Source organism: Lycium barbarum, chromosome 3 (genome assembly GCF_019175385.1).
Source record: "Lycium barbarum isolate Lr01 chromosome 3, ASM1917538v2, whole genome shotgun sequence".
NCBI classification, from domain to species: domain Eukaryota; kingdom Viridiplantae; phylum Streptophyta; class Magnoliopsida; order Solanales; family Solanaceae; genus Lycium; species Lycium barbarum.
Window position 1 is genome coordinate 134,652,240 of NC_083339.1, and position 16,361 is coordinate 134,668,600.

Here is a 16,361-nt window from a genome sequence, read left to right on the forward strand (position 1 = left end):
ACTCTTGCTATGTATTGAATATTTATGTGTGTAGTATTTCATTTCAATACTTGAATTTCGTTTATGAAAATATTCTTGATTAAAGTTTGGATTGAATCTCGTGTTTTGCTTATGTGTTGAATGATTTTATTCCTAATGAAGTGAGTTATTGTTTCTTTAATTAATCTCATTTTGAATGATTCTTAAGGGAGTAGCTAACCCTAAGACTTGCCCATTTATTTCGGTTTAAACTTGGAAGAGGCAAACTCGGGATTGGGAAAGATTAATTAACAAGAATTTGGGGCGTTAACCCTCATCTAATGGAAATCGACCTAGGAATAGGCGACACCACTTGTAGCCATATTCGGGTGTTCTTAATGCTCCTAATTGCTTTAGGGATATTCAATTAGGTAGTCTAGTTAGTCTTCGGAAGAAGCTAATTTAGAGTCATTATCCGAGGCTAAGTAATATAAACTCACCATTATTTGTAAATCATGAAGTACATTGGATCGTTACTTGAGCGTAGTTTCCCTTGTATCCATGCTTGTGGCCATTGATCATTTTACTTGCTTTCTAGGTTAGTTTACATTTTTGCATTAGTTATAATTCTCTCAAACAAAACCAAAACATTATCTATCGTTTGGCTTTAGCGTAGTTGGTGAAAATTCCTACTTTTCCTAATCGCCTACATATTGTTCTCTGTAGGATTCGACCCCGACTCATAGTTGGGTAAATTATATTTGCATACGACCGTGCCCATTCTAATTAATAGGGTGGATTTGGACGTTATCAAAAATGGCGCCGTTGCCAGGGAACAATTTGGCGTATTTAGGTTAGTTTGGGATTTTAGCTAACTTGCTTTGGTCCAAACTTTCTTTGCTTTCTAAAAAATAAAAACTGTCCAGTTTTTGCTTCTGCAGAAACTGTCCAGTTTTTGCTTCTGCAAAACTGTCCAGTTTCTGAAAAACTGTCCAGTTTTTGCATTTGCTAAAAAAAAAAAAAAATGGCATCATATAATGAAAATTGGTTGGATGGTAGTTGTTCATACTTTGATGACCCATGTCCATATTGTGGAGGACCTCACTTTTGGCAAGATTGTGAAAATGCTCCCGGGAGAGAGATGTGTGCACCGTTTCAATCCTATGATGGGAATATTTGTAATATATGTGGTGGTCAAAATGGACATTGGAGTGATTGTCCTAATTATTTTCCTTCCCCTCCCCCAAGTTGTTCTAATGAAAATACTAGTTGTGCTTTTGAGTTTGATAGGAACAATGATATGGCAAACGAAAGGCAAAGTACCGGATATGAAGGTATCATGGAATTGCTCCAAGCATACTTTGACCGGGAAAGGGAGGAGGAGCGAGAACTCGCCGGGCAATCCATTTTGGAAATGAACAAATCACGTGAGGATGAAAAATTTTCAATTTCCATGGATGTGCCTATTCCTCAAAATGAAGTAGTTGAAGAAGAGATTTCAAATTTACAAGATGAGCCCGGAAATTCTTGTGACCACAACAAGAGTTGTGAAATTGAAGAAGTGGTTCAACTTGACGAAAATGAGCTAAGTCATAAAGAAGAAATCTCCAATACTCGAAAAGAGGAAATTGAGGAAATGTTAAGTGGCATTATGGGGATAAATGAAAAATATGGGAAAATTGTGGCCAAATGGTGGGAAGTAGTTCAAAATGGAGATGATGAAACTATCCAAAACATGGATTTCACCATGTTAGGATTTTTACAAGCTTTGGACGATTCTCACCATGAAGAAAAACTTGACAAAGTGGATATTGTGAGCCAAGATTGGCTAATGAATCAAGCTCAACAACTTGAACTCTATGGGGATCACCGTGATGGCTTTTCACGGATGATAGAAGAATTGCTAAAAATGCATGTTGAGCAAAGTCAAGAAGTGGAGTTACTTGAAATTGCTATAAAAAAATTGGAGGCCGAATTGAATGCAAAGATTGAGGCATGTGACGCTCAACATCAAAAGGCCATGGATAGTAGTTTTAAGTTGGTTTCCAATGAAGAAGTGGTCACTATTGATTTTCAAGAGCTAATGATAAATTACCAACCAACAAATCCAAAAATAGTGAATGATGCCGAGATTGAAGAAATGATACTAGAGTTGCATAAAAAAGTTCATGAAATCGTTTTTGAAGACTCTAGTTCATTTAAGGGTAAGGATGTCAAAATTCATGCAAATTTGAAATTTGAGCGCGTTGGACCACATTCGAACCATTTTTCAACATTGTGCTTGGTTGATGATATAGAAGTTGAACCAAACAAGCCAATGGAGAATTTTGGATATGAAGAAGAAAGCGTTTTTATTTTGAAGTTTGCTATGCCAAGAAGAAAAAAGGGCATTCCTCACTCAAAGGCCAAAAAGTGCAAAATGCGACATCCGAGAGTTGGCCTCTTTGTTTTTCTACCACCGCCCCATGAGCGTCATCATAATCTTGATTCAAAGTTGGGGCGCAAATTCATATCTTCCAAATGGAAGGAAAAGTGGTACAGGTAACCGTCGTGCCGCGACGTTAACTTAAGCGCTTGGTGGGAGGCAACCCATCGTTTTAAAAATTTTAAATTATTTTTGAAATTTGATTTTTTAGAATAGTTTTGTTTATGGTTTTTGACTAATCTGCAAAGTTTTAGAATTTTTGGAGTTGTTTTGAGCAGGTCGAATTTTCGGACAGTCCCAAACCAGTAGCTGCTGAAAATTGCAGAAACTGTCCAAACTGTCCAGTTTTTGCAAAACTGTCCAGTTTCTGCAAAACTGTCCAGTTCTGAAAAACTGTCCAGTTTTTGCAAAACTGTCCAGTTTTTGCAAAACTGTCCAGTTTTTGCTTGTGCAGTGAGGACACTGCAATGTTTTTAGTTGGGGGTGGCATGTGGTAGCACGTTATATTTTGATTATGCTTGATTGTGTGCCCTTGTCGGGTTTATTTTGTGACTGTTGGTGTGGCTGTGGATAAACGTTACAAATGGAACTTGCTCAAATTCTTGAAAATTTCGTTCGTTTTGCATGTTGTGAATTAGTCACTTTTGTTATTTTATTTCTGTTCTTAGTTAGGTAGTTTAGGAGTAAAAATGGTGTTGGGATGTGATTTTTTACCCCTTGGCTAATTTTTGGCTTGCTTGGTACCAACTTATTTAAACTTTAACATATGAACTCTTGATTGTTGAAAAAGAAAAATGATTGAAGTAAGGTTTCTTGTTGTGACTTTTAGATTTAATTTTTGGCTCTTACTTTCACTAATTAGTCTCTTTAGGCTATGAGTGACTTTTTGAGTTCATTTGTTTCAATTGGTTCTTGGATACATATTCTACTTGAGTTTTCATGTGCCATGTGTGATGAGGTTTATTTGTGAGTTCTTTTGCATTATTTGTGGTCTAGAACTTGCCCGGAATGAGTTTCAAGGCGAAATCCTAGACTACACTTGGTTTGAAAAATGATGTTAGGCCTTCCTTGAACCGCTTTTGTGCCTTAAATATCCTACCTTTGCATATTTTCCCTAGTCAACCCCTTTTGAGCCTTTAACCTTTTCTTTGGCAACCATGTTACAAGCTTTAACCTTTTGTTCTTCGTTGATCCATCTTTTGGTACCCTACCTCCTTAAGTGCGTTGAAAGAGCAAACATAGGCGAAAAGCCTAAGTTTGGGGGTGATGGTTGGAAAAAGTTGTTATGTGGGAGTTACTTTAAAGACGAAAAAAAAAAAAAAAAAAATTTGAACTGTTAAATGGTTCCGTCGTTCAGTGTTACGGACCGTAACACCCATCGTAACATCATTAAATTTCCAAGTAAACTCTCTGGAAATTTGGATGACGTTACGGTGAGGTGTTACGGACCGTAACGTGTGTTACGGACCGTAACACCCATCGTAACACCATTGATTTCCATGTAAAACTTTCTGGAAATTTGGGTGGTGTTACGGTGAGGTGTTACGGACCGTAACACGTGTGACGGTCCGTCGAATGAGTTACGGTTCCTGTGCTATAAATGAATAACTTGAGTTACGGTTGGAGATACGGCCCGTAACACGATCGACGGTCCGTCGACGGTGTTACGGTGCAATGAAAAAAAAAAAAAAAAAACTAGTGTGTGAATAATGGAAAGACTAAGTGGTGAAAGGAAAAATGAAGAAAGGGGTGAAAAAAATTTCAAAGGAAGTATGCTTTGATTGTTGAAAATTGTAGTGCTTAGGGAGGTTTTTGAGTCACTATTTCCAAATTATGTTCCTACCTTAACCAAAAGCCTACATTACAACCCTTTAAGTCCTAATTGATTTTGAACCAAGTGTGTCTATATTAGTGGAGAAATACATGAAGGGCAAGGTTATGGTACTACTTGTGCAATTGAACATCTTTGTGAGAGAAGAGAGTTAATTCTTTCAATTTAAATATCCCATTTGTGTTTTGAATTACATTTTCTAAGTGTGGGATTCTCTCTTGAGTGTGAGGGCACATGAGAATTTAAGTTGTGAACTTGTTCCATTTTCCAATTGAGAGGAATGAACAAAAGAAAGTTGTTTTGTGATAAGGAGGCAAATTTTGAAGCTTTATTGTCATGACTTGATTGCTACTTTGATTAACTTGGTGTTTGAGCACTTGAAAAGAAAATGAAGTTTTTAAGAAGAAGTTGGTGATTCATATGTTTTGAATTAATTGTTGGTACCAATCAAAGTCATGTTTTTGTGCTTAAAGTAGACTTCTTAACTTGGTATGATGTTGGTGCACTATTGAGTAAATTCCTTAGAAAGAGATTTTATGTTTTGAATTGCTTGAGGACAAGCAATAGTTTAAGTTTGGGGGTTTGATAAGTTGGTATTTTACCAACTTATCTCTTCTTTAATCTTATATTTTTGCTATGTTTGCTTGAGAAAATAGTGCATTTAATATCGTTTACATCTATTTTACAGGTTTTATGTGATTTAGAAGTGATCGGAAGAAACCAAGTGAAAATTAACTCAAAAAGAGGCCAAATGGGACAGTTTTGCAAAACTGTCCAAACTGGACAGTTTTGCAAAAACGGGCCAGATCTGCAAAAACGGGCAGAATTGCAAATCTGAAAAATGGGGAATAAAATAGAGGCTTAGGGCAGAAAACATTTATCTTTGGCACAACACACAAGTTCTTGGAGGCTAGGGTTCATCACCAACACCTTGGAAGAGAAGATTTGGAGACACCAATGAGAAATTCTTTACCCATTTCTTCTACTCTTGTTATGTATTGAATATTTATGTGTGTAGTATTTCATTTCAATACTTGAATTTCGTTTATGAAAATATTCTTGATTAAAGTTTGGATTGAATCTCTTGTTTTGCTTATGTGTTGAATGATTTTATTCCTAATGAAGTGAGTTATTGTTTCTTTAATTAATCTCATTTTGAATGATTCTTAAGGGAGTAGCTAACCCTAAGACTTGCCCATTTATTTCGGTTTAAACTTGGAAGAGGCAAACTCGGGATTGGGAAAGATTAATTAACAAGAATTTGGGGCGTTAACCCTCATCTAATGGAAATCGACCTAGGAATAGGCGACACCACTTGTAGCCATATTCGGGTGTTCTTAATGCTCCTAATTGCTTTAGGGATATTCAATTAGGTAGTCTAGTTAGTCTTCGGAAGAAGCTAATTTAGAGTCATTATCCGAGGCTAAGTAATATAAACTCACCATTATTTGTAAATCATGAAGTACATTGGATCGTTACTTGAGCGTAGTTTCCCTTGTATCCATGCTTGTGGCCATTGATCATTTTACTTGCTTTCTAGGTTAGTTTACATTTTTGCATTAGTTATAATTCTCTCAAACAAAACCAAAACATTATCTATCGTTTGGCTTTAGCGTAGTTGGTGAAAATTCCTACTTTTCCTAATCGCCTACATATTGTTCTCTGTGGGATTCGACCCCGACTCATAGTTGGGTAAATTATATTTGCATACGACCGTGCCCATTCTAATTAATAGGGTGGATTTGGACGTTATCAGGACTCCGAGGATGGTGGTGTGGTTGTTCAGAATAGTGCTCCTTCCTCTTTGGTCGTTGAAGTCAAGGAGAAACAATTTAGTGATCCCTATTTATTGCAGCTGAAGGAGTGGATTCACAAGCATAAGACATCGGCTTTTGAACAAGGGGGAGATGATGGTACCTTGAGGTACCAAGGCAGATTATGTGTCCCAGATGTAGATGGACTCAAAGAGCGAATCATGTCAGAAGCTCACAATTCCAGGTATTCCATTCGCCCAGGTTCCACTAAGATGTACCATGATCTCAAGGAGATTTACTGGTGGAACGATATGAAGAAGAATGTGGCAGATTTTGTGGCTAAGTTCCTGAACTGTCAGTAGGTGAAAGCCGAACACCAGAGGCTTGGTGGCTTGGCTCAGAATATTGATATTCCTGTCTGGAAATGGGAAATGATCAATATGGATTTTGTATCAGGTTTACCACGTTCAGTTAGGAGACATGACTCTATTTGGGTGATCGTTGACCGGCTTACTAAGTCAGCACACGTTTTGCCAGTCAAGACCACATATTCAGCCGAAGATTATGCCAAGCTGTATGTTAATGAGATTGTCAGATTGCATGGGACACCAGTGTCCATTATTTCAGATCGTGGTGCTCAGTTTACAGTGAACTTCTGGAAATCCTTTCAGAAAGGATTGGGTACCAAGGTGAACCTCAGCACAGCTTTTCATCCACAAACAGATGGCCAAGCAGAGCGTACTATTCAGACTCTGGAGGATATGTTGAGAGCATGTGTCTTGGATTTAAAAGGTAATTGGGATGATCACCTACCACTCATTGAGTTTTCTTATAACAACAGTTATCATGCTAGTATTGGGATGGCACCATTTGAAGTTCTGCATGGGCGAAGGTGCAGATCACCAATTGGTTGGTTCGAAGTAGGTGAAGCAGAGTTGTTAGGACCAGATTTGGTTTATCGAGCTATGTAGAAAGTCAAGTTAATACAGGAGCGTTTGAAAACAGCTCAGAGTCGCCAGAAGTCTTATACGGATGTGAGACGAAGGGATTTAGAATTTTCAGTTGATGATTGGGTGTTCTTTAAAGTCTTACCCATGAAAGGTGTTATGAGATTTGGCAAGAAAGGGAAGCTAAGTCCCAGATATATTGGACCTTAAAGACTTTTACGAAAGGTCGGTCTAGTGGCCTATGAACTTGAGTTGCCATAAGACTTGGCTGCTGTACATCCCGTGTTTCATGTGTCCATGTTGAAAAAGTGTGTAGGAGACCCATCGTTGGTTGTTCCTACTGATACTATAACAGTTAAGGATGGGTTAACTTATGAGGAGGTCCCTGTAGCCATTCTTGATCGGCAAGTTCGCAAGTTGAGAACTAAGGAAGTAGCCTCAGTAAAGGTCTTGTGGAGGAGCCAGAAGGTTGAAGAGGCCACATGGGAAGCCGAAAAGGACATGAAATCCAGATATCCTCACTTGTTTAAAGAGCAGGCAGATAGACTTCAAGGTAAATACCTTTAGTTTTCATGTCATGTCCCTTATGTATTCATGCCTCACGTTTCACGTTCAAGTTCATGTATTCACTATTCATGTCTCATGTTTGGGCACTGATGTTCATAAAACTACGTCATGTCAGTTTCCATGTCCCATGTCATGTTATGTCTTATGTTCCACGCTTATGTCAGCTATCAAGTGCCCATGTTCATGCCTCAGTATTCAAGTCTCCATATAACCATGTCATGTTTCCTTCACATTCATGTAGTCAAGCCATGTCCAGCTATATTCTTAACCATTACCCATCATTCGAGGACGAATGATCCCAAGGGGGAGATATTGTAACACCCCTCATCTTGGAACTGAGTTTATGCTCATATCATTAAAGTTCTAGTGAAAACGCTGAAGGTTTGAGCGTTTGCGAAAATGGTTGATAGGATTATTTCGGGCAGCGATAAATCCTTGATCTGTTACGAATCTGGAAGAACTTCCTTGAAGAAAGTTGTAGCCCTATTAAATAGCTTTCCAACGGTATATTATGGGGATTAAACGGACATCTGTGCAAAGAGTTATGCCCATTTGACTGAAGCCTGTTCGCTGGAAAATTCGTCTGCGTTACGGTGACGTTACGGACCGTAACTCGTGTTACGGGCCGTAACAGTGAGCCGTAACACAGAGAAAATTTCCAGAACCTCACTGGAAATTTCCTCCAAGATACAGTACTAAGATACGGTCTGTCCTTCGTGTTACGGGCCGTACTTCGTGTTACGGAGTGTAACAGTGGACCGTAACACATGGAAAATTTCCAGAACCTTACTGGAAATTTTCACCAAGGTACGATACCAAGTTACGGTCCGTCCTTTGTGTTACGGGACCGTAACATGGGGCGTATCTTGGTCCGCAATTACGTTTCGGGTCACCTGACTTCAGGAGGCCATAACCCTATCATAACTTGGTAATTTGGGAAAACTCAAAGAACGAAAGTTGTAGATAATTGAAATACCTTTCCAACCATAGGTTGTGGGTTCACAGGAGACATCGGGATAGGGAGATATGGACGTTTTAAGACAGAAAGGTCCCAACCCGTTTTCAAGTTGGGTCAAACCCATTTCCCCTTGGTATATAAGGGAAATGTTAACCCTAGCAGCCCATTTTTCTCAGATTTTCAGATTTTTAGAGAGATAAAGTGAGAGGGAGGAGAGTTAGAGAGAGAAAGTAGATAATCAACCAAGTTTAAGGCCCCGAATCCCAAAGCTCATGAAGGATAAAGTGTAGTACAAGTTGTTGCCGTCATTCTAAGCTAAAGATCGAACTTGGGGGTGTTGATTTCGTGGTGACTACTCATAAAAGGTAATGTTTCTACTCCCAAATCATTTATAGTTATGAATTGATGAATTCTTGGGAGAATAATAATTGGGTTTGATGAAGAGAATTATATGAATTATGCTAGAGTTGTTGGATTGTTGACTTGGGATTGTTATATTCATATGGGTGATGAAGAATGATGTTAATTACATCTAATTGAGATTGTAGAATTAGCTAGAAGTAATAGAATGAGGATTGGGTGAAGAAAACACCATTAATGAGGGTTATAGAGCTTCATGCCCACTAAGTGTTTGATAAAATGCTTAGATGAACAAAGCATGGATATTGTTGCTAATATAGAATCTCTATGACTTGTATTGCTATAGATTGAAGTTGAAGGGATTGAAGGACATTGTGATACGCTCAAAAGCGGGAAGTTAAGGTATGTAGAACTTCCATCCACATGTGGGAATCTCTACGTTCTTCCCCATGATCCGTTTCGTAAAATCTATGAAGTTCAAATCCTAGGGCATTAAATCCAACATATTGGTAGCCCGTAATTATGTATGTATGTACATGAATTTCGTATCTATGTTCGTTATTGTATTCCTAATCTTCCATTATTGATATTAGAAATCCTAGCTAAATCCATGAATCATGAATTCTTCCTCATGTGTTCTCATTATGTTCATATGAAACTGCATGAGTTTATTTTGCAAGTTATAAACATGTTTTCAAGTCAACTACAAATATATGATTATGAACTATTGTATTACTCATAAATCAAGAACATGTTTACAAGTTATTTCATGAAACCATGTTTACAAGTTATTTCGTGAAATCATGATTTCAAGACAAGTACAAGTAAATTCACGAAAGTCATGGGCTTCTTAGCCAACTATATTATGTTTATGTTTTTGGGAGTTGCACGAATTACCGAGAAGGCTCAGATAGCCTGAAACTATGTAGCCACCATAGGACAAGGATCGCTCCGCCTAGTTAGGACGATACCTTAATTTCACACTGAATGGATCCATCAGGTACGTTACTACCTTATACCCTGGCAAGGTATAGGGGCTCTGCTGGTCCGGCGAGGTACCAGACTCCACGTATCCACGTGGTGATATTATGTGTCGGTTTATGAAATGCTCTCCCTACTTATCAGGTTTTACTCATGTTATATATATATATGTACTCATGCTCATGCTCATGTTCATGTCCAAGTTTTCAGTTTCAGTTCTTATCATGTTATTCCATGTTCCATGTTATTTCTTTCAGTTGCTTTACATACCAGTACATTCAATGTGCTGACGTCCTCTTTTATTTCCCGGGGGCCTGTATTTCACGATGCAGGTACGGATTTACAGGACGAGACTTCTGATCATTAGGATTTGTACGTACCAGCGTATTGGTGAGCCCCATCTCATTCGGGGTTTAGACATTGTATTTCTATATTTAATGTTGCATTTAAAGGTATGCTGGGGGCCTTGTCCCAGTAAGTATGTTTTCCAGTCAGACTCATGGTAGAGGTTCATAGACTAGACAAGTCAGTTATGTCATGTCAGACATTTGGAGTCGTATAGCCATTTTGGCTCACTCATGTTTAAACAAGTATTTTATTAAGTATTATGACTTATCATGTTTTATAAAGGCTCATCATGCATTCACGTTATATTTCCGCTCATGTATGCCTCATGATAGTTCAGCAAGCCATGTGGTTCGCTCGGTCACATGCAGTCAGGCACCGAGTGACGTGTTACGTCCAGGCCATGGTTCGGGGCGTGACAGTAATGCCCATAAATGACCTCCACATCCTAAAGGGTAATGGTAGCCTCACCGGTGCGGAGATGAAATGTGTACGTCTCCGGTCGCCACCTCTCAATCAAGGCCGTCACTAGCGACCTATCGTGCTGTACCCGACCAACTTCGACGCACCGGTATATACCGCCCCCGACGTAGTATATCCAGGATACGAGGATGTGGGGGGGGGGGGGGGGGGAGGCGAGCCGCTAAGATCTCCCATGCTGAGTCCCCTAACCGGATGCGAACCTGAGCCTCAAGATGTAGGTCGGATGTCCATATATGTTACGACCTATGCTCGGGCTGAAGATACAGTAACTCTCGGTCGAAGGGCCCTGGATCAAGAGGGTGGTTATCCATCTATTTAACGCATTTTAAATCAATCATTAATGAGTAGTATTAGTCCTGTATCTTTTATCGAAAATTTTATTAAGGATTGTGGTGACCCATCTGTTTTAAGTATTTTAAATCAATCATTAACAAGTAATATTAGTTATGTAATCTTTTATCAAAAATTAAACTACGGGTTATGAACCCTAAACTAGGGGTTTTTAATCCTAAAATATAAAGATTATTAATAAGTCAAATAATTAACAATTAGTTAGCAAACAATTAATATAAATAATTAATAAATAAAAAATTAACTAACTAATCAAATAATCAACAAGTTATTATCATATATTTAATAAATAAACAATTAAGTAACTAATCAAAAAATTAATAAATTATTATCGTATATTTAACAAATAAACAATTAATTAACTAATGAAACAATTAAGAAATTATTAACAAATAAACAATTGGCTTATCAAAAACTAAATAAATAATTAGCTAGTCTAACAATTGAAATAGCTAGTCTAACAATTAATAAATACTTAAGTCGCTAATCAAACAATGAACAAATACTATAAACAATTAATAAATAATTAACTAATTAACAATCGATAAATAAATTTAAAAAGGGGGGGGGGGGGGGGGGGGGCAGTCCCAACAGTTCATACGGACTGCCCAAAAACGCACACAAAAAAAATGCGCAAAACGGAAATCCACCATAGTTACACAATCATCATACTTAGGGTAATAATATATTTAGCAATGTAATAAAAAATTCATAGTGAAATACCTAGAATGAAGGTTCTTTTGAGTTTTCAAAATGAGCTTCGCGCTGCTCTATTCCAAAATCTAACCTTAGAAACTTGTTCTTACACTTCAATATACCAAGAATATTGACTTTTGGGTTGAAAAATAACACGAAAAAGACATTTTGGGGGGGGGGGGGGGGGGGGGGTTGGGGACCACTGAAATGGGACGTTAATGGCGGGGCTTTTGGGGAAGTGAAAGGTTCGGGTCGTCTAGTGGGGAAGGAGGGAGGCGACTTTTGTTGCCTCCTTCACGCACGAATTTCGTGCGTGAAAGGCCAAACTTTTATTTTTACAGTTTGGTTCTTTCACCCACTAAATTAGTGCGTAAAACCTATATATGTTTTTTTTTTTTTTTTTTTTTTTATTTGGTTCAACTTTTTTTTTTTTTTGTCCTACAAAAGTCGCGAATTCTCCTTTTTTAAGTAAAAACACACTACTACTATTTTCAGGAGTATTTTTGATAAGTGAATATCTAGTACGTCAGTTTTATGTATTGACCTTTGCAGCTATGTCATAATTGATTAATTTTTATATATACATTCACGAATTTAAAAGAAAAATGTGAATTGTGTATGTATATTTCCTTTTCTTATCTGTTAAGAGATATTAATTTAATTTTTTCCTACTGGAAGAAATGTTAGTTAAAGTAAACTATAAGTTCAAATGAGAAAAAAGCAAAGCAAAATTTAATTTTCATTTTCTTCGGTTAAACAATTGTTAAATTAGAAAAATAACTTGCAAATGAAATGCAAACCAAAATTTGCATTTTATTCTGTTAAAGAAAAAATAATTTGAAATTTTCCTATTTAATAAGAGTTGGTTATAAAATAAATAAGTCCTGAACGCGAAAAAGGAAACCTATCCAAAAAAAACAAAAGAGAGAAGGAAAGTTAATTAACTTAGAGCCCAAGTGTAGCCGACCCGCCAAAATCAAGAATTCCGCGGTTTTGTCCTAATTACCCAGCTTTGCAACCAACAATTTCTATACTTGCCATAAATGTTTCCTAGAATTAGCACTCCGGATCAGTAGTTTTATGGAAACTTCACGTCTTTATAAAGAACCTCAACAAACATTACTTGTTGTACTTGTTCTTGATTTATTCTTTCTCTCCTCTGTGGCAGAATTGAACCTCAACAAACATTACTTGTTGTACTTGTTCTTGATTACTTCTCTCTCTCCTCTGTGCCAGAGTTACTTAATTGTTCTTCATAGTGCTAACTACTCCCATTCTTTCTTCTCCGTTCTTTCACAGTGAGTCAAATTCTAGTAGATCATTGATTATTGAAGGATTTTCTCTTTCGATTCTTGCCTCGTTCTTGTTTTTGTTTTTCAATGCGCAATACAAATCAAAGACCATGTCACGGCTTCGTAAGGGCGTTCGATTTCAGCCAACTGAAGTGGAGTTAATTAACTATCTCAAAAGGTTCTTGAGGGGTCAATCTTTACCGAGTCTATACCCTATTCGGCTTGCCGATATCTATGGAGATCAACCTCCATCTGTGATTCTTGGAGAAGAGAAAGTAGGCTACTTTATTTCACTGTTGAAGAAGCGGAAGAATTCAGATGAAAGGTTTCGTCGAACTTGCGCCAACGGGACTTGGACAGGCCAAACTAGTGGTATACCTATCGACAATCGCAAGGGAACTGTCATGGGCTTTAGGAGAAATTTAAAATATACTAGTAAGGAAAAAAAGCAAAAGAGTACTACTAGTTGGTTGATGAGAGAGTACTTCGTGGGAGATGATTTCTTTAGGAAAAACGATATTCCTAAGCAAGATTTTGTAGTGTGTCGAATCAAGAAGATTATAAAGGAGAAAAAGGTAAAGGATGTTGCGGTAACCCAACAAGATGTTGCGGGAGTTTTCGAGGCTATGTTGCACAAATCTGATGATGACTACAACACGACACAAGTAACAACAATTTGTCAAGCTGAATATAAAATCATGGACGAGACTCAGAAGACCAACAAAAAAGAACATAATAGCAATTTCACTGACTGCTTCGAGGAGATCGATTGGGCTGATGATCTGCTCATTAATATTGACGATTTTGGTGACATAATTTGAAAATATATGCGGCAGTGGATTGTTTCCTTTTCCAGCCCCTTCATAAAATTAACTTGAAAATATATGCTAACAGATTGATTTAGTCTAGTTCACTTAAGGTTCCTAGTCTTCAGTTATTTTGCAGGATGTATTCATTTTTTTGTACATTCACGTTGTCTAATTGCCTATTGGGAGTGAAAGATATATATATATAACGGACTATCGTATCTTTACATTTATTCTGTGTTGCCTTGAGGTACTCTGTTTATATATGCGGCAGTGGATTGTTTCCTTTTCCAGCCCCGTTATTAGTTACTAGCTAGCTACTTCTAATTACTAGAACAAGGTAAATTTTGTTTTCCCTTCTAGCAAAGTGACTGCTGCATCTGAAGGCAGGATTAGACCGAGACTGAGGATAAAATTTCTTCTAAGTTCACAACAGTTAATTAGTAATACTGTGTATAATGCCCTTCGAAATTTAATGCAAGATATTATTGGAAATATGCACTTGCACAAAATAAATAATGCAGCGAAGATTGCTGCTGTCACTTTTCACATCGACCTAACATGTACAAACTTTCATCAGATTGACCCAACGACTATGTACCAGTACCACATTCCCGAAAGACAAATTCTGATTCAAAAATTGAAAATTGAAAAAGAAAAGGTAGAGTGAATTTTGTATAAGGAAACTGGAAAGCATGATTGGCGCTAACTGAACAATTAAACATATATCCACAATAAACTGTACTGACTCTACTACTGCACACAATTTTCCATCAGGCATCAATTTCCTACAGATTCTTTTGCCTCAGCGCAGCGAGGACTTCTCTCTTCAAGATATGATGGTTCTTCGGTTCACAATCCTCATTACAGAGAAAAATCTTAGAACACTAAATAGCATCTTCCATCTCCTTTAAGGTTTATCCAAGGAACAATGAGCAAGAAAGCTGTTGACAGCACACTGTCTGTTCAAGTGGCACAGATACAGATGGGTAATACAAGCACACTTTCTTGTCAAGTAAGCATGTTCGAGCACGTTAACGCAAGAGAGCATTAATATTTTATCTAGATTTATCAAATTTCTGAACCATGATGTCAACACAGTGTAACCAAACCAAGCTAAATTCCATTGTAGAGCTCCTATGGGAATATAGAGGATGCTCAAAGAAGATGCTAATCCACTAAGTTAAGCAATAAACTTGAAAACACAAAAAGGAATCAAAGGAAGGAAAATTTTAACAAGCATACACCATGAAAGACAAAGGTGTTAACAAGCTTCAAAGACTCCAGTGAATGAAATAACCAGGCTGCTAAAGGATCACAAACATTAGGAAATATGTCCATCATTGTCACAGTCATCCTTATTACTATTCAACATGGAAGAAAGCTGCTTCATCATTTTAAGCGACATGTATGTAAAGCCATTTATACATGTAAGACAAATTAATGTTGTAGCACTCACATTCCGAAACCTTTTCAGATATAGATAAAGTCAGAATATCTTTATCTGAGTTGGCTTTTTCCTTGCTCAAACGTCAGTGGAAAGCTTGATATTTGGCACAAATATCATGTTTTGTGTCATTTTACATTCTATTCTTATGACTTTTATCGCTTAATTCATGAGGCAATCGTTGTATTTGAACTTATGTCGTTATATTTCATGTGTATAGGTATGATGACGACAAACAATGGAAAATTGTGCTTAAAGTGAGTGATTTTGGAGCATATGACGATTAGACGAGGTGACGAGTCGAAGACCACAAGTGATGAAATAAAAGGAAAAATAACTGAACTGAAGGTCTCGCTTTTCATCCGCATCGAGTGAAGAAAGCGAACAAGACCAGCCCATGCATTACCATCAGGCGATCCTTCCGCATCGCGGAAGGAAAGCGGGAGGCCTCAGGACATTGCGCTTTTCATCCGCACGCGGAAGGAAAGCGGGGTTCTGCGCAGCTTTCCCGGTTCGACTAGGATTAGGTTTACTTAGTTTTTGTTTTTACCCTAGACTATATATAGACGTTTTATTAGCTGAAAACGGTGTGCTGGGATTATTCAAAGACTTGTAAGCCACCATTCTATTTTCTCTCTCTAGGTTTATTTTATTTTTCATCTTTTTCAACCCTAGATTATTCATGAATTCTTTTGTCTATGATCGAATCATGAGTAGCTAAACTTCTTAATTCTAGGGTTGTGGCGAAAGACTTGAAAGTTGGTTTGATGACAATTATTATCTATTGATTTTTCATATCTTGGGATGCTTATTTATTCTTGATCTTAATTGTTTGATTATCTGGCCAATAGTTAGACACTATCTGTGGTGCGCGAATTGGACTTGAGAAAGGGAATTCACGTACGTAATAAGAATAAATAGAGTTTGTTCGATTTAATCGTTTCGCTACTGAGGATAGAGATATACCCTTTAGCCCTACTTAGTTGAATACAGAGAAATATATGCATTTTTGTTACCTCTGATGACCATAGAGATATAGGCGTTATAGTAACATCTACAGGCTTGTGAGTAGTTCGAGAGAATATCATAAAGTATAATTAACCCGTCAACTAGTAACTAGGAAATAAAATAGGTGGAATTATCCGCAGATCAACTGGATT

At 37.4% G+C, this 16,361-nt stretch overlaps 1 protein-coding gene across 1 annotated transcript; it reads left to right on the plus strand.

Annotated features, from left to right (window-relative positions):
* Positions 1-12,704: 12,704 nt before the first annotated feature.
* LOC132634232 (NAC domain-containing protein 78-like) lies at positions 12,705-13,987 on the plus strand. Its single transcript, XM_060350518.1, has one exon. It carries the CDS (start codon positions 13,059-13,061, stop codon positions 13,767-13,769), a length of 711 nt encoding a protein of 236 aa, XP_060206501.1. The 5' UTR covers positions 12,705-13,058; the 3' UTR covers positions 13,770-13,987.
* The last annotated feature ends 2,374 nt before the right edge of the window (positions 13,988-16,361 follow it).

Coding starts and splice junctions, on each gene's coding strand:
- LOC132634232 (XM_060350518.1), top strand. CDS start 13,059: ATGTCACGGCTTCGTAAGGGCGTTCGATTTCAGCCAACTGAAGTGGAG.